General features: G+C 35.3%; 1 protein-coding gene across 4 annotated transcripts in view; it reads right to left on the reverse strand.

Annotated features, from left to right (window-relative positions):
- Window positions 1-19,200, reverse strand: part of LOC125648190 (alanine--tRNA ligase, cytoplasmic-like) — a 32,904-nt gene extending 13,704 nt beyond the window's left edge. The window contains exons 1-9 of one of the 4 annotated variants that reach the window (XM_048875167.2): window positions 19,128-19,200; window positions 13,920-14,084; window positions 13,356-13,544; window positions 9,123-9,268; window positions 5,820-6,011; window positions 5,565-5,709; window positions 3,470-3,615; window positions 1,470-1,578; window positions 1,343-1,381 (exon numbers count right to left, since the gene is read on the reverse strand). In XM_048875167.2, coding sequence (XP_048731124.2) covers window positions 1,343-1,381; window positions 1,470-1,578; window positions 3,470-3,615; window positions 5,565-5,709; window positions 5,820-6,011; window positions 9,123-9,268; window positions 13,356-13,544; window positions 13,920-14,063 — 1,110 coding nt within the window. In that variant the 5' untranslated portion in view covers window positions 14,064-14,084; window positions 19,128-19,200. Of the gene's footprint in view, window positions 1-1,342; window positions 1,382-1,469; window positions 1,579-3,469; window positions 3,616-5,564; window positions 5,710-5,819; window positions 6,012-9,122; window positions 9,269-13,355; window positions 13,545-13,919; window positions 14,085-18,654; window positions 18,872-18,894 lie in introns of those variants that run through there. The other 3 variants (XM_048875153.2, XM_056156023.1, XM_048875160.2) reach the window with 3 other exon arrangements.
- Window positions 19,201-22,087: the final 2,887 nt, after the last annotated feature.

Raw genomic sequence — 22,087 nt, forward strand, 5'->3', positions numbered from 1 at the left:
GAGCCAGAGGAGAAACCGTGTAGCTGCATTATCTTTCAACATTAACTCAGTTAAAAACCAGAAATAAACACCTACTGGCAACAAAGTGCCAATCAATTCACAAATCACACAAAATAATGAATCTAGAGATTGTTTTTATGAAAAACAAATGTCTCCCCCAGCTTCCCAAATTGTAAATACTCCACATGAAACCTCTTCCCCTTAATGTACTGTATAGTATGGAGGTGAAAGCATGAGCAGGAACATAGACATTATGAATTCCCATAAGCCACATAGGAGAAGTGTTCACAAACTATTTTACACCCTCCATCCCTCAGATCCACTATAACTTAAAGGACAACAATTGGATCCTCCTGTCCATGCAATATGCACATCTGCAAATGGCATTGAAGTATTGTACAAAATTTCAAGTCTATCGGATAAGCCATATAGGAGAAGAAGCGTTCACAAGCTATTTTAACATCCTCCACCCCTCTTAGATCCACTATAACTTTTAGGAAAATAATTGGATCCCCCCCGTCCTGATAATATGCATATCTACAAATGGCAATGAAGCATTGTACAAAAGTTTCAAATCTATCCAATACAGTGATTTTTTAAGACCCATTTTAGGTCCGCATATCTGCCCTTTGCCCTCCCAAAAATTACCAATTTTTCCCCAATTTAACATGCACTTTTCCAAATAATAAAAACTGGCAAAAAACGTGTTTGTTGAAAAATAAGTTCAATGTATGACATGACAAAGACACATCAATTCTAGATGATTTACAAAGAATAGTCGAAAATTTTAAGAACTTAAAGAAAAGAAGTTAAATATGTAAAATAAAAGAGGAATGACATCAATTTGTATTTGATTTCTTGTTTGATATATTTAGAATAATTACAATGATGACTAGGTTTTCCCAAGTTGATCAAAATGTTGACAATCTTTCCCAATTTGAGAGCAACAGGACCCTTTTGAAAAATGTTGAAATTTCATTGCGATAAGCCATATAGGAGGAGAGGTGTTCACAAGCTATTTCACATCCTCCACCCCTCTTAGTTCCACTATAACTTTTAGGAAAATATTTGGATCCTCCTATCCCAACAATATGCACATCTACAAATGGCAATGAAGCATTGTACAAAGTTTCAAGTTTATCCGATTAGCCATATTGGAGGAGAAGCGTTCACAAGATTTTGTGACAGACAGACGGACGGAAGGACAGAAAGTATGTCTCCCCTGAAAGAGATATAATTCTAACCAACTGAAACAAACTTCTGACAACAATAAGTGTATCCCTGGTTTCAGATTTACTTTCTTTAGGTTACTCTGTACACTGAGATAAATTGTATAACTTACCATCTCTGGGTCTTTTTTAAGTTCTGGGAAAGCATCGCCCTGAAATAAACAGAAAATTCCTTCTGTATTTGTTGGTAAATATCTTTTGATACAAGTTTTTTATAACAAGACAAAGTTGTACCCTTACCAGAGATTTCACTACCACATCCACAAGTGATGCAAACATTCCTGGACGGGCATTTAGCTTTTCCGTTCCATATCTCACAGCACGCCTCAAAATTCTTCTCAACACATAGCTGTTATTGTAAATGAAGGATTCTATTATAATATTAGATCTTTAGTAAATCAAAGTTGTACCGCTACATTTACAATTATGAAAACATGGAACAAAATTTTCTATATCTCAAAGATTTTAAAGAACCTATATCAACAAATATTTGCAATATTTAAAAATTCAGGATTACTCTATATGTACTTATTTGCGTACATTTTAATACTAATTATCATTCTATATCGAACTTTTCGCCAAAATTTGCCATTGATGTAGCTGGTAAAAAAAAAAAAAGATGGCGGCTTGATATACCTTGTGAATATTTTGTTTATTAGGAAGACATTTTTTAAAATTATAAATATCTTAAATGTCGAGTGCTTGTGCAAAGGGGTAAAATGTGAATCCTGCTAAAGTAAGCCAATGGACAGTTTGAAATAGTTAGAGATGAGGTTACATATCATCTGATTAAACATTCGATCGGATGCCAGGTGGACTTCACCAGTTAGAGATGAGGTTACATATCATCTGATTAAACATTCGATCGGATGCCAGGTGGACTTCACCAGTTAGAGATGAGGTTACATATCATCTGATTAAACATTCGATCGGATGCCAGGTGGACTTCACCAGTTAGAGATGAAGGTACATATTGTAACGAAAAATGCTGTGATATTTGTATTAAAACCTGGTATGAATAATGACTATTCCTGTATTCTACAACATTTCGTTATAAATAATATGTGGGCTCTGTACCTTTTATCAGTTGACAAGACAACAAAGTTCCTTTTAATTACACACAAATTTATTGTAATAATTTGACAACATATGTAAAGCAAACAGGTAACGTCCTGGTCGGCAGCTGGCGCGAGATATCAAAGGAGTAATCCGTCAGAAATAATGTGTAAAATGAATATAAAAACACTTTAAATGGACCTAAGTAATAGGACATTATCCCGTAATTGGTTTCTGGTAAAGATGCAAGTGTATGCGCCTTGTATTCAATGAATTGATAGAAGGTGTACAGGGGCGAGAAGGTGCAGATGTACCGTAACTAATGTAAACAGTAACAAGGAAGGGGCGGATCAACCTGCTACAGTACGAAACAAGGGAATGGTTGGTACTGGAAAAGGTGCGGAGTCAAATATATACACCTTGATAAATTAATAAGTAATCACCTTCTGCACCTTCGCTGGATCTTCCAGCAATTGCTTTTGTGACATATTTGGTGGATCTAACTGACAGAACTGTACCTTCTCAGCACCTCTCTATTCATAAATATTACGCTGACCAATCAGAGATCAGTTTATGAAAAAGGTAGCATGCAGTAGACTCAACCCGAAGTATAGTGGGAAAAAGGAACACACAGAGTTCTTTACACGAAATAAAGGCAAGATAACACTGAAAATCCATATTAGAGGCATAGGTAAGCATATCTATATGCTATGGTGTGTTTTTATCAACATGGCTGGTTGCAAACGGTGGAGACGACCTCCAGATCGAATGTAATCAAACTACATGTACATCCGGTGTTTGCATCTTCAACACATGGTAAAGTTGCTTGTATTACAACTTTCTGTAAATAATATTCTAAATGGAATAACAATTATTAAATGTCATGACAGTTTTACATGTCGTAACAATCATTTAATGGTAACCTAGTAGAATGGAACTAGGTTAAGTTTAATCTGAATTTCCTCTGATATCAGGTACAGGCCAACACATATTTCATAACAATATTATCCGATTAAACATTCAACTGGATGCCAGGTGGACTTTACCAGTAAGAGATGAGGGTATATATCGATTAAACATTCAATTGGATGCTACATGGACTTAACCATGCATAAAAACAATGCCCATTCAAAATGAAAGCTAACTGAAAAAGAGAGATGCCAGCACACATCCCCCTTCCTTACCCCCGTCCTATGTTGTCAGGTCTGCCTCCATCAGCCAAAGCAATGGTCAGTGTACGAGCATGATCTGCCAACACTCTGTACGCCATGTCCATTCTGTCCACATCATCTTTACCGACACGCCCTTGGTAAGGCGGAGAATTTGTTGCCTGTTCAAAATTTCATTGGCTGTGGTTCATTTTTTTCTCTTCATGAAATTTCTGATATCTGTTTACTGTGATTTACATTTAAAGGTCATATTGATAAGGACTCAGTGGAGTTATTTTTAGTCCTTCCATACACTCTAAAGAAAACCAGACAGAACGTATACTCAAAACATGTTAACCAGGAATGAAATCTCAAATAAAAGGCAAGAGAGTGTAAAACAGTGTAAAGGAGCAAATTATACCAGATAGCCATATATATATAATGTAGGAAAATGTACTTAAAACCTGGAGCTTGAAGATATCAATGAGCTTCAAGTCTGATGCTATCCTGCTCTAGCAACCACTACCCATTTTTTAAAAATTACCCAAAACAATAAAAATCAGGTGTAATTACCAATTTTGAGTATGCTAATTTCAAATTTGGATTCCTTTTACTCCAATTTCTTATAGAAAATGAGGTATAGTGTCTTAAACACCCCTACCGTCAGGTTGTCAAAAACGGAAAATGTTCCATTTTACATTAAAAAGTGACCCAGTTATTTCTTGAAATAAGGCATACAACATAAAAGGAAAACAATTGATACTAAATTGTTCCATGAACATTCTTAGTTGTTTTGGAAAGAATATATCTCACCTCTGGACTTCACAGATACAAGAAAGGAAGAGGTATACGGAACGGATCAAAGATCTTAAATTTAATCAGATTGGGGCCATAGCCTAATGAACTGATGAACAGGAGCAAAAGTAAAATTAATAGGAAAACTGATTTATTAAACATCAGCAAGTCTTTTCCAAGAACTTCTGGTAGAGCTGTCGGGGGGGGGGGGGGGGGGCTGAGTTGCATCATTATCAGAATTTACCAAAACACTGAACTCTCTGGCCAGTCTGGGGGCTGAGTTGCATCAGAACTGACAGAAGCAGAACTCTCTGGCCAGTCGGGGGGCTGAGTGATATCAGAGTCTGTCTGAGAATAAATGGTTGAAATGTTTATTATTTATTTATTTTTTCAAAATTCAGAAATTTAAAAACTGCATGATCAGATTTTTTTGTAACACTAATAATTAATGTCCCTTTATTGCGATGACTCTTCAAGTACAAACCATGATATTAAAAAAAAAATTAAATGAAAAGATAGATAAATAAATATTTGTCTGTAAGTTACTTTATTTATCTGCAAGTAAGTCACTAATTAAGTGTAACTAGTGGCAGTGCAACTTGCAAGTGAAAATTGTATCATCTGTAGCTTATGACCCCTTTTAAATTTGCCTTGCCTTGTAATCAATATTGTTGAAAATTTGGCAAATAGCATTGTTAACCCCCCAGTCCATACCCCACTTTTAAACGCTAAAAATCCAGCTAATTCAGTGAGGAAGAAAATGCCACTACCATATTTCGAATTTCCTCTAGACTTTATCAAATTAAATACCGCACTACTATCAGTCACAGATTGACACTGGTAGGGGTATGGGGACCTGGTCTGCGAGTGTGATGGAAAAGATTCTGATGAAAATAAAGATTCACTCATCATTCAGAAATGTATAAACATTGTATTATTGTATACTTCCGGTACCTTGTGTGTACGTTAATAATGGGAGTTATCTTTCCTTGGATATCTAAATCAATCAAATACTATATGAACACGGGCAATTATCGTCCATGTTTAACCTCAGTATAATTTATTCATGCATATCAACTTCGCATCATTCGTAGGCTCTAGGTTTATCCATACTAGCCCGTAAAAAACAGGGTGGAACCTCGTCCCACTTTTCCTGTAGAAATAAAAATAGAACATGACGCGCCACCTAGCGAGCGTGGTTGTTGCTACCTGCTCTCTGATGTAGAAAATGATGACCACTATGCATTCCATATTCAGTACAGTCCAGAGATCACAACACGACAATGCTGGAACACGGATTTCATTTATGTTTTGGAGGATTTCATATGGTCCTTACCTTTTGTATAAAGTCAAAGTAAGGTGTGAAGAGATCTGTATCGTAGTTGGAAGTTTTCCCCTGCATTACACAAACGAGGCGTTCAAGCCCCATTCCACAGTCACAGTGTTTCCTTGGCAACTCATTCAATTCTGTCTCCGATTCTCTAAAACCACAGGAAAACATTTCTTTTTAGATTATAATTATCTTATCTAAAGAGAACAAATACATGTAATGAGAGAGAAAGTATCTCAACTGCTACCCACAATGACCTACCTGTTGAACTGAATGAACACAAGATTCCAGATTTCAATGACCTCGGGGTCATCCATATTAACAAGGGCTTTAGCATCACGATCTCCGACCTTGTCATAATGAATCTCTGTACAGGGGCCACAGGGTCCTGTCTCTCCCATTTCCCAGAAGTTGTCCTTCATTCCAAATGGCAGCACTCGCTCTGGAGAGACCCTGTAGTTCATGTATAGATCAGGAAACAGTCAAAATATTAAGCAATTACCATTATTCATTTAATCATTGATGAATCCTATGATACAATACACCACAAAAACAGCTATTTTTGAGCTACCTAGTAGTAGTTTCCCATCGTGGAATTATTGAATGTGGTGAGACATACATGATATTTGTGTATAAATGTTTATCCTGACATTTATATATTGTTTAAAGGAAGAACAGAAGCTGCTATATGTAACCAGCTGAACTGCACGATAACACAGATAAGTATATACATGTGATACATGAGCATTGAGTTGAATTTGATGATCCGCGCCAATCAACTTGAGGTGATCCGACTCTTTGGATCAAGTTCATATAGTAATGATTTGTGACACAGTCGATCGTTTTACACAAAAAAACATGCAGTAATGTATTGTGATGTCATCATGATATGGATTCAGATCACCAGTGTGGTGACTCGGAGAGTCGGATCACACTCTTGACTATCAATGTAACAGAATCAAAACATGGATTATTGAAGAAAATAAAATAAAGCCCTGGATCAAATGCAGGTAATTTATGGCTGCAAAAAAGTCGGTGATTATGTAATAAAGTACATCGGACAGCTGTTTACCCTGCTGTTGTCAATTGTTTAACATTTAAAGTCTTATTCATTATCGTGTTATCATCTCCACATTAATGTCAATTCTTAACCAGAGAACCGACCGGTAATTAAATTGGCCGTATTATTGTGTATAATGTATATATGAATACATCAATTGTTTGTTTTTGCGGTCAAACTCGTTGATTACAAGATTTTGATTTTGATTTTGATGTGTTTGATTTTAGTTCGAATATTTCATAAACAATGCGGTCGGTCACCATTGATATGGACATAGCAATTTTAGTAAATAATTTTCTTTGAAGTTCGGTGCGCAACAGTATAAAAATGCTAATCTCATAAGACTATGCACCCCATTCTATTTTGACACTAAACTTGTAGCTTCTGACCCTAGTCAGTCTAAAATTTAAAAAAATAACTATGTTTGGCTTTACAGTCAACCCCACCTGCTCAAACATCTGATTCTGTCCAAATTGCAAAATCTTCCATACAAAAACGGAAATTTAATAGGGAATGGTTGAGATACGACTCTAAATTGGGCTTGATGTTTTGTGACATCTGCATTTCGGGCAATGTACACAATGTTTTCACTGAGGGGTGTAGCATCATGAAGTTTATATTTATATGATTTATTATCTGAATTTTGATTTCCATAATAGAATTTATCAAACAAATCAACTTATTTTTATTTCAGAAAGAAGTGTTTAGGTATGGTAGCTGGATATGATTAAGTAATGTAACTGATTCAAAATGCTAAAATAAGTGTAATGAATAAAATAATATATAATATGATGGAAATAATTGTAAAGCATGTGATTATTTGTGCCACGCCACTCCCCAAAAAAGTGGCGAAAGGGAATTCTGGTCCAGTGGGATGATTTCTTTGTCCAATCATAAAGCTTACTTTGTTACTAGTGTATGTTTCTTTCACCGAAAACAGAATTTGAATTATCTTTCTTTGTATTCACTAATTTTTTGTAAACGACAACATTATTTACATCAAAACTTCAATCAGACATCTAAGGATGTTTTCCCTGGTTCCAATGATCATAAAAGCTTGTACGGAAATTAGTTGGTATCTTCACGAGGTGAGTATCACCCAAACAAGAATTGTCAGCACCAGCACCCTCATGTTGTTTATGCATGAGCAATTCTACTGGACAATGTCAGAGATAATTTTTAAATGATTATATTCAAGCTATTATTGCAATTACCTATACTTATATGTACTTGTTTAGATGACACATGCTAAATTTATATTCATTACGATTCATCGAACATACCAATCACGTTTAATTACGGCTTCTGATCCCTGGATGTTGGCATTGTTATTGGGGGATGTATAAAGGTAATTTGACCTTTTTGTATCTGAAAATTTGACCTTTTTGTATCTGAAAATGGGTGGTGGATGGTGAAAGGCAAGTTTGACATTATATCAGGGCTTCTTTTTTAGCGTGTATGGAAATCCATTCTACACATTTTGATGGCGGTATGTGAGAGTGGCAATATACCGGGGCGATATACCGAGATGACATTATACCCTTATACACGTATCAACACTTCGCCGTGAGCTACATCCCTTTGTGGGTCAGCCAAAGGTCAATCGGTGAAAAGCCAAGTTTTCTTCCAAATGTAAGTGATTACTACTGTGAATTACATGTATAACTAATTATTAAGATTTCATACAAGTTAATGAGTTGTCCGACCCTGGGAAATTAATGTAGTTATGCAATTTATGAAAAAATAACAAATGTCAAAGCTACAGATCAGAAAATTACAAAGGCCAACATAGGGAAATACGATTTTCTTGACTGGGAGATGCATAATTAATCTATACTACATGTACCCACTAATCATCTCTTCATAAAAGAAGAGCTTATACATACATGTATCTCTTGTACTACATGTATAACTTAATTGCATGTGATAAAAAACAAATACAAACACTGATTAAAAGAACTTCAAACAAGCTAATATTTGTCCATGAATGTATTTAAAAAATCTGCAATTTAAACACAATTAACACTGAATACATTAAAACATGTGACAGTATCAACAAGTTGAGATAGTTATGATGAAAAATAATTTTTAACATTTACAAATCCAGGGAAAATTTAACCCATGGGATTAAAATGAAAGCATAATTCCCCACCATTATGACATAACGCATTAAAGTATGGCTAAAGTATATGAATTACTGTGAATTATGTTAACCAATCAAAATATTATCAAAAGTATTGTCATAGAATAGACTTTATATTCCAGTGATTTTACAAGAGAAGGCAAACACGTAGAAATACAAGTATATATACTATCGTGCATTATACCTATGAGGAATCTAAAATTATGACAAGAAGTGGAAAACAAAAACCACCTCCTCATAACTCAAAGCCCACAAAAAATCCATATAAAGCCATGAGTGCCTGTGCAATTCTCTTCTTTACTCTCTGGTGAAATTAATCATTTATCACTCAAAATTCATGTTGAACTGAAATAGGACTTACCCTAAGTTGATCCAAATGGACTTTGTTTCTTCATCTGGTTTTAGTCCAAACTTTTCATTCCCCCCAAAGTATGTAACATAGAGGCGTTCTTTAGGGAGGCCAACCCTCTTAGTCAGAAACTCCCATGCCCATGCACAGCATTCAGTCTGGGTTAAAATTGAAATAAAAATCAATGATTGATCCATGACTTTGCAAACAATTACCATTAAAAAAAAAACCAAGTCCCACTGGCCTTATCAGTCACCTGAGTACTGTACATTCCTAAATATACACGAATAAGTCACCTGAGTACTGTACATTCCTAAATGTACACGAGGAATTTATTATTGCGTAATTAAGCCTCGTGAAATAAAATTACCCCCTTTTAATTTTGTGTTGCTAAAATACATTAAGCACTCTTGATTAACAGACGACACATGAATTCATGTTCATGCGATTTGACGTATACTAGTCATTTTGCCATATTTAAAAGTACTTGTGTAAAATAAGGACTCTACAGCATTCAGCAGCAGTAGAAAACAAAAATGTATTCTTAAAACACGAATGTCCCTGAAAGTACCAATCTGATGAAATACATGTTACTACATGACTATTTTGGACCTGCCCTCGAGTCAGAACAATGCAGTTGCAAAATTCACAATTCCGATACATCCCTTTTTGCTTTTCCTAAATATGCATTTATATATATAGCATCAGCAAAATTAAAGAATAAGTCTTTCAAATGTAATCACTACAACCATTTAGGGCCCACCCTGGTACTAAAACCCATACCCCTGGGTTCAGGAAATTAAAAATTTTTGGTAAAGGGCTACCTGCTCCTTTAAACAATCATTCAATTTCAATTCAGTGTCAATAGCATTAAATAAGACATCATCTAAATGTTTTACATATGAACTACCCTGGAGTCAGAACCTCTACTCCGGGGCCCAAGATCACGAAATTTACAATTTTGGTAGAGTCCTTCCTGCTCAATATGACTATGCATTTAGTTTTTCTTATAGATGTGTGCTTGTAAAGGAAATTTTTTTAATATTGGTCAATTTTTGCCCTGCCCCTAAGGTTCCAGGGATGAAGGAGTCCTGAAAATGATGTCCCCCTTGTTCAAAAGATGTTCATACCAAACTTTAAAATAATTGGAAAGGTAGTTATCAAAAAGTGTTCCATAAACAAGTATCCCCCCCCCGGTACGAAATTTAAAAGGGTTATATACAATGCCAAAATGGTTGAAGACATTATTGAGCGGACAATATCTTCCTATGTCCAGAGTGAAATGACCCTTGACCATATGACCTCAAATGACCATATGACCTCAAAATCATTAGAGGTCATCTACTCCTTAGGATGTACCAGTGTACCAAGTTTGGTGTCAATCAAGCAATTGATTCTCAAAATATAGGAGAAAAAAATATTTTACTATATCCATAGTGACCCTTGGCCTTTGACCATGTGAACCCAAAATCAATTGAGTTCTTCTACTCTCTACGATGTACCAGTATACCAAGTTTGATGTCTGTCATGGAAAGGGTTCTCAAGATATTGAGTGGACAATATCTTCCTATGTCCAGAATGGATTGACCCTTGACCACAAAATCAATAGGGGTTATCTACTCAAATTTAGACCTACACATGGCACTTTTTGGCCATAGCAGTAAGGGTTCTGCTGCGAAACAGGACCTCTGTTTTTAAATTCATATCCGAAAGACCTGTGACTCTTACAACTTAATACCAAACGTTGAGCAAAGGAGCAATCACCACCTATATTCATGTCTCAGGTTTGAGTGGGGCTCAAACTCATGACCTCATGGTTACAAAGTGAACACTTTACCACTGACTTCAATATTTTGCAGACTGTGATTGTTTTGTTAACAACTTCTGACTTTCCCTTTCTTAGAAAATAAAAGTATTTCCAGCCTTGCGATTTTCTTTCTACATGTTGCAATGTTTCATTTTACTATTACCAATGTTACATGGAATTTCATTGGTTAGAATAGCATTGATAAAAATACTGAACCAATCACAGCATGTGAAGCAAACAAAATGGGGTATTGTAAAAAGTACACAAAACTAAACCGAAATCCGGAAATACAAACTGAACCGAATGTGTTTTTACTGCATTTAACCAACTTTTGGTTAACCTTGACAGCATTAAAATTCTAAAGCAAAATGACTTTGAAGAAAAACATGAAAATTAGGAAAAATTGGTCAATCGTGATGAAAATATGACATGTACATGTACATTTTTATATGGTGAACAGTGTACAAATTTTCAGAAAAATCAATGTACTAGTCTCTCAGAACTTGACCTGACAAAATCACATCTACAGACAGATGGACAACAATGATTCTATTATACCCTAGCTCTCTTTAACTTATTAGTGTTAAATCTAAAGCCATGCCCTTTTCAATTGCACCATGCTCTTTTTAGCTCACCTGATCACATTTTGTCCGGCGTCCGTCTGTCTGTCTGTCTGTAAACTTTTCACATTTTCATCTTCTTCTCATGAACCACTGGGCCAATTTCAACCAAACATGGCCAAAAGCATCCTTGGGTGAAGGGCTTTCAAGTTTGTTCAAATGAAGGGCCATGTCCCTTTCAAAGGGGAGATAATCACAAAAATGCAAAAATAGGGTGGGGTCATTTAAAAATCTTCTTCTCAAGAACCACTGGGCCAGAAGAGCTGAAATTTACCTGAAAGCTTCCTGACATATTGCAGATTTAAGTTTGTTCAAATCATGGCCCCCGGTGGTAGGATGGGGCCACAAGGGGGGATCAAAGTTTTACATACAAATATATAGGGAAAAACTTTAAAAATCTTCTTCTCAAGAACCACTAAGCCAGAAAAGCTGAGATTTACATGAAAGCTTCCTGACATAATGCAGATTCAAGTTTGTTCAAATCATGGGCCCCTGGGGTTGGATGGGGCCACAATAGGGGATCAAAGTTTTACATACAAATATATAGGAAAAATCTTTAAAAATCTTCTTCTCAAGAACCACTGAGTCAGAAAAGCTGATTTTTACATGAAAACTTTCTGACATAGTGCACATTCAAGTTTGTTCAAATCATGGCCCCCGGGGATAGGATGGGGCCCCAAGGGGGGATCAAAGTTTTACATACAAATATATAGGGAAAAACTTTAAAAATCTTCTTCTCAAGAAACACTAAGCCAGAAAAGCTGAGATTTACATGAAAGCTTCCTGACATAATGCAGATTCAAGCTTGTTTAAATCATGGGCTCCGGGGGTTGGATGGGGCCACAATAGGGGATCAAAGTTTTACATACAAATATATAGGAAAAATCTTCTTCTCAAGAACCACTGAGCCAGAAAAGCTGATTTTTACATGAAAACTTTCTGACATAGTGCAGATTCAAGTTTGTTCAAATCATGGCCCCTGGGGGGTAGGATGGGGCCACAAGTGGGGGGGGGGGGGTTGTTCAAAGTTTTACATACAAATATAGGAAAAAGCTTTAAAAATCTTCTTCTCAAGAACCATTGGGCCAAAGAAGTTTACATTTACATGAAAGCTTTCTGACATAGTGTAGATTCAAGTTTGCAAAGGGTAGTTTGGGCCATAATAGGGACTAAGGTTTTACATGCAAATATATATGGAAAGTCTTCAGATATGGGCCAAGGTGACTCAGGTGAGCGATGTGGCCCATGGGCCTCTTGTTTCTCTTTAACATTTTTTAAAATATTTGTTAATATAAACAATTGTTCTTTACTTCACAAGGTTGATTGAAAAGTTAAAATCAAGGCAGCAGGTATTAACTTTTAAAGAGGCTAAATGATTATTCTATTACTATCATAGTATGATACAATGAAAGTGCCACGAAATTGTCTTGCCGCGACGAAAAGTGCCCTTTTGAACATTTGATGTGTGCTCTCTTTAGATCCTATATTTAACACTACTTATGCAATAGTCTCTATGAAGAAAGTATCGTTACAAAATTTAAAACAAAATGATTAAGTCCATAAAGTTGAAAAAACATCTGTAAAATGAAGAAAACCAATCATGATAAAAATATCTGGTGCACACTACAAATTTTCAGAAAAATCCACACACCTTGTCTCTCAGAACAAGTCTGAACAAAATCATGCCTACAGACAGGTGGCCAGAGAGACGGACATGCTGGTTCCAATATAACCCCCCTAAACTTTGTTTTGGGGGGGATAAAAAAAAATCAAAGAATACAGAACTCCAAAAAACTGTTACACTGTTTACAAGCGAACCTTGAAGTAATCTCCAAATGACCAATTTCCCAACATTTCAAAGAACGTGTGATGGTAGACATCCTTCCCCACGTCGTCCAGATCGTTGTGTTTTCCTCCTGCTCGGATACATTTCTGGGAATTAGCAGCTCTCACATACTTTGCCATGTCACTATTGGGATCAACTATCTCCAAAAATATGGGCTTGAACTAATCAAAAACAAAAGAGAGATTCAAACACAAGACACCTTGGGTTACCTAAACATGTTAAATATACTTTTCATATTTTGAAAGCTGATACCTCCAACCTTCTTTTAAAGGAAAAAAATCAAACACTTTTCTCATATTCTAAAAAATGGGGGGGGGGGGGGTGTTGAAATTCTAAGAATGTAAGAAAAATAGTTATTTGTTTACCGTACACTTTTTTACGGGATATGGTTTTAATTCCTTAATTTTCTTTTTTTTAAAAAAGGATGCAATCTTTAAAGGAAATGCATTAATAGAACTATTACACTTTAATCTTTCATTATTTCTCTGAAATATTTATCTGTATTTGTCAGAAATACAACACCTGGGCATTATTACCTGGTTCATTCCTGCATTGGTAAAAAGAAGAGTGGGATCATCAAGGGGGACAACTGATGATGAATGAACATAAGAATGTTCTTTTTCCTTGAAGAAATCCACAAACAGTTTTCGAATCTCTGCACCTGTCAGCTTGCTCTCCATGGCTGGTGTAACCTACTACACCTATCAAACAAGAAAATACAAAATATGCAAATTAATGAGGAAGCAGAAACTTTTATCACTTGATTAATTATATATACTCTCAGCACACACTGGCCTTTAATTAAAGGGTAAAAAATTACAAAAAGGAACTAAAATTACAATTATGATTCAAACCTCATATTCAGCTTAACATTAAAAATGCAGGGTAAAAGACCAGCGAATTTAACATGTTTAATAATCATGTTAGCAAAAAATACATTTTTCAAAAATCTCTTTTTAAGCTAATACTATGAGAGTGTGTTCAGAGACATTTTGATATACTTATACAAGTTATATAATTATACACCGGAAATATGGTATGAAATAGGTCACAAAATCAAGTAGTGGTAAAAACGGTGGTCAGAGTGGAGTTTCTTGTTTCACCTACTGTGGACATCTTCACAAGTCAAGGATTATTGATTTGTTACCTCGCATTAATCCCAATTGGAACATCACTTGGCCTTTTCCGGGGAGGTAACAAATCAATAACCCTTGACTTGTGAAGATGCCTCCATCCCTCTTAGATCTACTATAACTTTTAGGAAAATAGTTGGATCCTCCTGTCCTGACAAAATGCACATCTACAAATGGTAATGAAGTTTCAAGTCTATCTGATAAGCTATATTGGAGCAGAAGTGTTCACAAGCTATTTTACATCCTCCACCCCTCTTAGATCCACAATAACATCTAGGAAAATAATTGGAGCCTCACATTCCAAAAATATGCACATCTACAAATGGTAATGAAGCATTATACAAAGTTTCAAGTCCATCTGATAAGCCATATAGGAAGAGAAGTGTTCACAAGCTATTTCATATCCTCCTTCCCTCTTAAATCACCTTCCATCCCTCTTAGATCCACTATAACTTTTAGAAAAATCATTGGATCCTCAGGTCCTGACAATATGCACATCTACAAATGGCAATGAAGCACTGTTCAAAGTTTCAAGTCTATCCGATAAGCCATATAGGATTTTGAGACAGATAGATAGAGACAAACAGACACACAGACAGAAAGTACAAAAACAATGTCTCCTTAGCAAGAGGGGAGACATAAATATATTTGGGAGGGGGATGTTGACAATGCCATTCTGTAATTTTGATATATTGGAAAAAGAGAACATTCCAGATAAACTTGTGGTTTACAACAGAGGAACAGCAAAAGCAGTCAACAAATAATTTCACATGTTGCCTCATTGATTTTTTTTTCATTCGGGAAATTAAAACCATATAGATTTGTTTTTGATTATTTTCAGTTCTATTTTTATTTATTTATTTTGTTTTATTTTCAGTTTTAAATATGTAAATAGCATACATGTATGTATACAACATACCTTCATATACTATTTTATATTGTATCTGTATAATACTGCTGTCTGTATATATGTTTTCAGGACCACAATGTAAACTAGTTTTATCGCAATTCACCTTTGAATTAGAACGCTTTACCCGATATAGTATTGCGTTGTGTGACGACACAATTGAATGAGACGATTGAACAATTTGAATGACATGTTTGATGTAATACAACAAGAGTTTTCATTGGCCGATTACAGCCCACCCACCTTCTCGAGCGGATTCAGTGTAGCTGGAGAACTACATAGCTCTCTGAAAAGATCCACCTCTTATAAAAACCTTCGATTTACGGGTCACAAAAAGCTGCGGACGGTTGAGGCCTGAAATGTGTTGCTGTCTCATAAACTCAATATAAAAAAATCTTAACATATTTTCCTACTATATACTTGCGTCCAAACATACCTTCAAATATTCATTAAAGTCACACACCACCCGAAAACTCGCAGCTTCAAATGATTGAAATTCGTTTGTTGACGTAGCCATGTTAGGTAGCCGGTCAATTCGAACTCTTGCTATTGGTATCTATTCATAAAATCGGTTGTAAGTTATGTATTCGCTCTTCATTTATTATCAACACATATAATTAATAGAAATTAAAACATTTTTGTACCAGTTTTTGTAAAGGTAAAATAAGCTCTAGATGAACGAAAATGCTACATAAGCCCATTAGATGGAGATCGGCCGGCGCGGCCGCTCATGACTAATGAAAGCCGCACTGCCGTGAGTTTAGCTATTTGAATAATTATCATTTAATAGGACTGGGGTGGTATATTATTTAAACAATTTAGCTTAAATATCTGTGGGTTATTAGTACACATCTAGACGCTATTGTGCCAATATGAAAATGAACCGGGATTTGAATTGACTGGCTACCTAACATGGCTACGTCTACGAACAAAATCATCAAAAGTTGTGATCGAGTTTTTGGGTCGTATGGGGCTTTAATAAATATTTGAAGGTATGTTTGGACACAAGTATAGTAGGAATTTTTTTATATTAAATTTGAGACAACAACACAAGAATACAACTTTTTCTCTTTCTTCCTTTGAAGTTTTTTTTCCATCTAGCATCTGGCCGTCATGTTTTCAAATGCTGACTACTCCCGTTTAAGGGAATTTGGGCGGACTTATACATATGGACCAATGAGAGTTTCTGTTGCATTTCGCAATTGTATTACAAACAGATTCAATTGTGTCGTCACACAACGCAATACTATATCGGCCAAAGCGTTCTAATTCAAAGGTGAATTGCGATAAACTAATTGTGCTATCCTGTTTAAATAGAGGACATTATTATTATTATTATTATTGATACAGAGTTCAATAAACATGCCGGTCCACCTGGTGTCCCAGGTAAATTTTGAACATGACCAAATAGAAGCTAAATCTTAATGATCCAAATGTACAGCAGATTTGACTAATAAATCCCAATGTTTTTAAATGTGACCTTGAAAATAATAAACATTTCCACAATCACAAAACACTGTATCTGTTACAGTCAACAAATAGTAAAACAAACAGAAAAGACATTGTGATTTCCTAATATTAGGAATTATGTGCTCCAAACTTATACATTTTCCTTTCAGTGAGTATAATGCTATTGTTAAAGAGACTATCAGAAGAATATGAGGAATCAGCTCCCCGGTAACAATTTGCAGCTGTGTGTAGTCTGGAACACAAGAAAAGAACATGACTCAGAGATGGAGAGTCCATATGATCTATGTTCATATATAGGCCAACTTTCTCAATTAGGCGGGATTCTCCCAATTTTAAGCATGATTCCCGCTTTCCCGAATCCCAACCAACCTGAATTAAAAACCTCATGCCATTTCTTTGTGGCTAGCTATTTAAATCCGAAATTGGAACAATAAGACATTGCAATTTACCTGTGTCGTATGGTATCAGGATGTGTGAATCTGTGTAAATTACCTGATCTACCTGTTTCAGGGTGTTTATTCAACAATGAGGAACAGGTTTCGATAGTAATTAATCAGAAAGATGGATTTCAAATTGACATCAAATGTGAATGACAACAATGACTCATGTAGTTACATCATCAAACATATAGACATCCCAATTTTCAGGATGGCTGACAGCATCCAAGCTATGCAATAGGTACGTCAAATTAAATTTTTTTAGTATACATCCGAATCTAAAGTGATGTATTTGGTCAATTAGAATTTCAAAGATGAGTTTGATATACAGCAAGTAAATTTACAACAAATTATTTGATTATGTTTTTTTTTCTCTGGCTAATTATTTCAGATATCATGCATGCAAAAGTTTTGTTTGTGAACTTCATTTTTTGATGTTGTGTTAATATATGATATATGTCCAATGATTGGATTGATATTTTCTTTCCAAGATATATTTATTTCACAAGATAATGTCGCAAATTTAGAGCTTTGAAAAAATGTAGTCACTCACAAAATCCCACATGCCAGGGGATTTTTAAAAGTTGGCATGTTTGTCCCCCTTATAACAGTTATGATTATGTCCCACATACATGAATTCGTAATGTATAACAAGACAAAGTAAATTTTCTCTGTTGTCAATGATTAAAAAGAACAAGGCATGAAAAAATCAAAGTCACAATAGTTAATATTTAAAACCTCTTTCAGTGTCTCTGGATCCTCAAACAAAAGTTTAAAATGCCACCATTATAATGATGCCATAAAATGACTTTTGAAAACTATCTTTCTCTTTAAATTGCCAGCCATTTTGATGGATTGATTGATTGTTTGACGTCCCTCTCACGAATCTTTCACTCATATGGAGATGTTCATTTTGATGGAAATTAGACATAAATCATATAATGGTAACTGAGAACCCAGTATAATTTTTAAAATTCTAAGATAAATGCATCCAAAATCATCTGTAAGTTGAGTCAATGTATCACATTTTAATAGCAGGTATTTTGTTATGAACAGATGAAATTTACAATATTTAAGTAACATTTGTTGTTCATCTGCCTATTTCAAAACTAATTTTGCTATATTACAAACACAAGGGGCCATTCAATCATTAAACCGGAGCCATTGGACAATTATCACATCAACAACAGAACATTCTAATCACTGAAAGGTCTAAATTGTGCATAACGGAATCATTCAGAATGATTAACAATCTATGCATAACATATGGACCACTACATTACATCTTTCACGCCTTAAAAACATAAGCCTTTACACAACTCACCCTGTTGTTATGTTCTCAGAATGTGTATTATATCAAACATAGTAAATAAAAACCACTTTATACCCCAAATTCGGTTGATGATGCAACACGGATGCAACGAGTTCGAATTTCCTTAATATAAAAAATTTGACTTCCGACAAAATTATCGGTTATACTTAATTAGAACTATAAAATAGTACAAATAAACGTGATTTAGATATTAGCTATGTGTTGTATTGCGTATTCTTAAAGAATACTTACCTTTTACTTCACAATTAACAAAAACGTGACTACTTTCTTATTGATGGCTGTTCTGAACGGAGTGCGGTCAATTTTTACCCAGAGTAAATTTAACACCACTTTAATTTCTCTTTAGAGCCTATGGTAGCTAAAGTTCTTCAGTGAAATTAATACATTATTAAAACAAATAAATTTTGAATTAAATATAAAACATTGTATATTCCAAAACAGTAGCTTATACCAAGATGACCCACCTGTCAAGTCGTAATTTTTGGGGGGTTCAAGTGACGTTTCACCAAATCCCAAATGGAGCAAGTTTCGTTTCGTGATATAATTATCTGGACTGTTTCGTAGAAAGCAACCATTTGGAGACTTTGATGTAATATTTACTAAAACAATAAATCATGGAAAATAGAGCAGAATTTCGTGACTATGAAGGAACACCTGTTTTAAAGTAATTATCGAAGCCGGGTAATGTCACTGCTTAATGCTTTAAACTAAATACTGGCGCCAAATTTTAAATGCAACACGTATGTACGTACTATTTTAAAAAGCACGCAACTTGCGTAGATCCAAAGTAGAGATACATCCATGTAATTTCTGTACCTATACATTGTACACCACCAGTCCTTTCATTGCAGGCGCGTAGCCAGACAGAAAATGAAGTGTACGCAAAGTAAGGCAGGGGGTCTGGGGGCCGCCTTGAGGCCCCCAGTGGGTCCAGGGCAAAGCCCTGGTGGGGGCCCAGGGGTCTTCGCCCCCGGAAGCTCCTGGGTTTTATTGATTACAATCACCAATTATTTTGAGTATACAACGGGTTTTTTGGCTGTCAATTTTCGAAACAAACGAATTCAAACAAGACAGAAAAAGAATCACAGATTTGTTTTAGGAAGCTTGATATTACCAAATCACCAAATGTTAAATTGACACTTGCTTTACGAACTGCGTTGGTTTATTTTTTAGTTGTTGCCGACAGGTGTATGAGTAGAGTATAGACACACATGGTATATATTGCTAATAACAAAGGGTATTCCAAATCCGTCGAACATAAATGGTGTACATTAAAATCGATTCGACATTTGCTGGACCAGGTATTAATAAGGGAATTATGGATACGTGTTCAACACAGACCTGTAATAATTCTGGTATAATAAAATACACTCAAAGTGCTAGTCCGAAATATCTGACGTTTTCCTGGCTTTTTTATGATTTTGATATTTACCGTGCCAGGAAAACGTCAAAACCGGCGCCATTATGTAAACTGCAAATTCGCCGTCTGCACCTGGAGGCGGCATTCTCGGGCCGATTTTAAATACTTGCGAGCCGAATTTAATGTTAAAGTCATAATTAATCAATAAAATGATGCTTTTTGTACTAACTAATATCGATTAAAAGAAAATATCACTCCGAAATTCGATAACATAAGCACACAATTGTAGTCAACCGAATTTTCGCTGTCATTTGAGCGAACGAGTCACGTGACTCAAAACAGCTCGACTGTTTGTTAAAATGTTTTCATGAGGCTGTTTATGTTATTAAAGAACTCATAAAATCGATATTAGTAAGTACAAGAAGCATCGTTTTATTGATTAATTATGACTTTAACATTAAATTCGGTTTTTTTAGGGATTTGAAATTCAAGAAGCTTTTCAAATTGGATTGAATAGACATGATGATTGGAGTTAATCATAAATCGGAAATACATAGCGCAAAGTTACACTTAAGGCAATGACATAAAAATGTAAAAATAATTTCTCTCTATTTTTTTTTATAGCAAATAATGTGTACGCAGTTGCGTACTTGCGTATAAGCAGCTACGCGCCTGCAATCATTGTATCATACCTCCTATTCTACATTATTTATGTTGGCAAATTTACCGGTAAGGTACAGACACTTGCATGCACAGGGTTTTGACACAATCTGAGCAAACTTGTACTACATAAAACAATATTGGATTATTATGTGAAAGACTGGTATTCAAGTTTACAGAACTATACATCTTGAAAAGGGTTATACACATGCATCATTTAATGACAATGATTTTAATTGATAGTAGTATCCCCAATTATTCAACTTGAAATATTTTAGTGCAGACAATATCTTCCTATGTCAGGAGTGGATTGACCATGTGACTTAAAAATCAATAGGGGTCATCTACTCCTTATGCTGTACCAGTGTACCAAGTTTGGTGTCAATCAAGCAAATAATTCTTAAAATATATAGGAGACAATATATTACTACAGTATGTCCAGTTTAACCCTTGACCTTTAACCATGTGACCACAAAATCAATAGGGGTCATCTACCAGTGTACCAAGTTTGATGTCTGTCAACCAAATGGTTCTCTAGACATTGAGTGGTCAGTATATTCCTATGTCCAGTTTGACCCTTGATTTTTTACCATGTGACCTCAAAATCAAGAGGGGTCATCTATTTCTTGGGATGTACCAGTGTACCAAGTTTGATGTCTTTCAAGCTAAGGGTTCTCAAGATATTGAGCGGACAGTGTCATCCTATGTCCAGAGTAGCTTGACCTTTTGACCTGAAAAACAATAGGGGTCCTCTTCTACTCATAACCAACCCACATATGAAATATCATTACGATCAAGTGAATTGTTCTCAAGATATTGAGCGGATGACATGTGGTCTACCGACCGACCGACCGACAGGTGCAAACCAATATGCCCCTCTTCTTTGAAGGGGGCATAAATATAGAACCAGTTCATGTTACAAAATATCTTATTTCCCCGCCGATCACCTTCATACCTCGTTCTGCATAGTTAGTTTGTATTGAGATGACCACTTGTGGGATATACTAATAATTGTATTAACTTATGTGTAACTTAACAAAATATAGAATTTCAGTTTTAATTTTTTACTTGGGTTAATGTTACGAACTTACTGAATTCACTTCCGTGAATATTGAGAGAATTCTATTTCGTAGAAAGGAAAGTAATTTCTTGAGAACGAATTTTATTTTGTAAAAATGAAATTAATTTCGTTGGAACAAATTTTATTTCGTCTTGCGTTACGATGCTCTGATAAATAAGTTTACATGATTAAGGAAGATAGGTAACATGGGTCAAATATGGGCGCGTGTGTGTATGCGCACATGTGCGCGCTCGCTTGCGTGTGTATATGTGTGCGTGTTTCTTCAGCAAGGAAAGAATTCATTTCTTTGTTGCTCTTTAGTGGTTCTAGAAGAAATTCATTCG

This window comes from Ostrea edulis, chromosome 1, assembly GCF_947568905.1.
Source record: "Ostrea edulis chromosome 1, xbOstEdul1.1, whole genome shotgun sequence".
In the NCBI taxonomy this organism is placed as follows: Eukaryota; Metazoa; Mollusca; class Bivalvia; order Ostreida; family Ostreidae; genus Ostrea; species Ostrea edulis.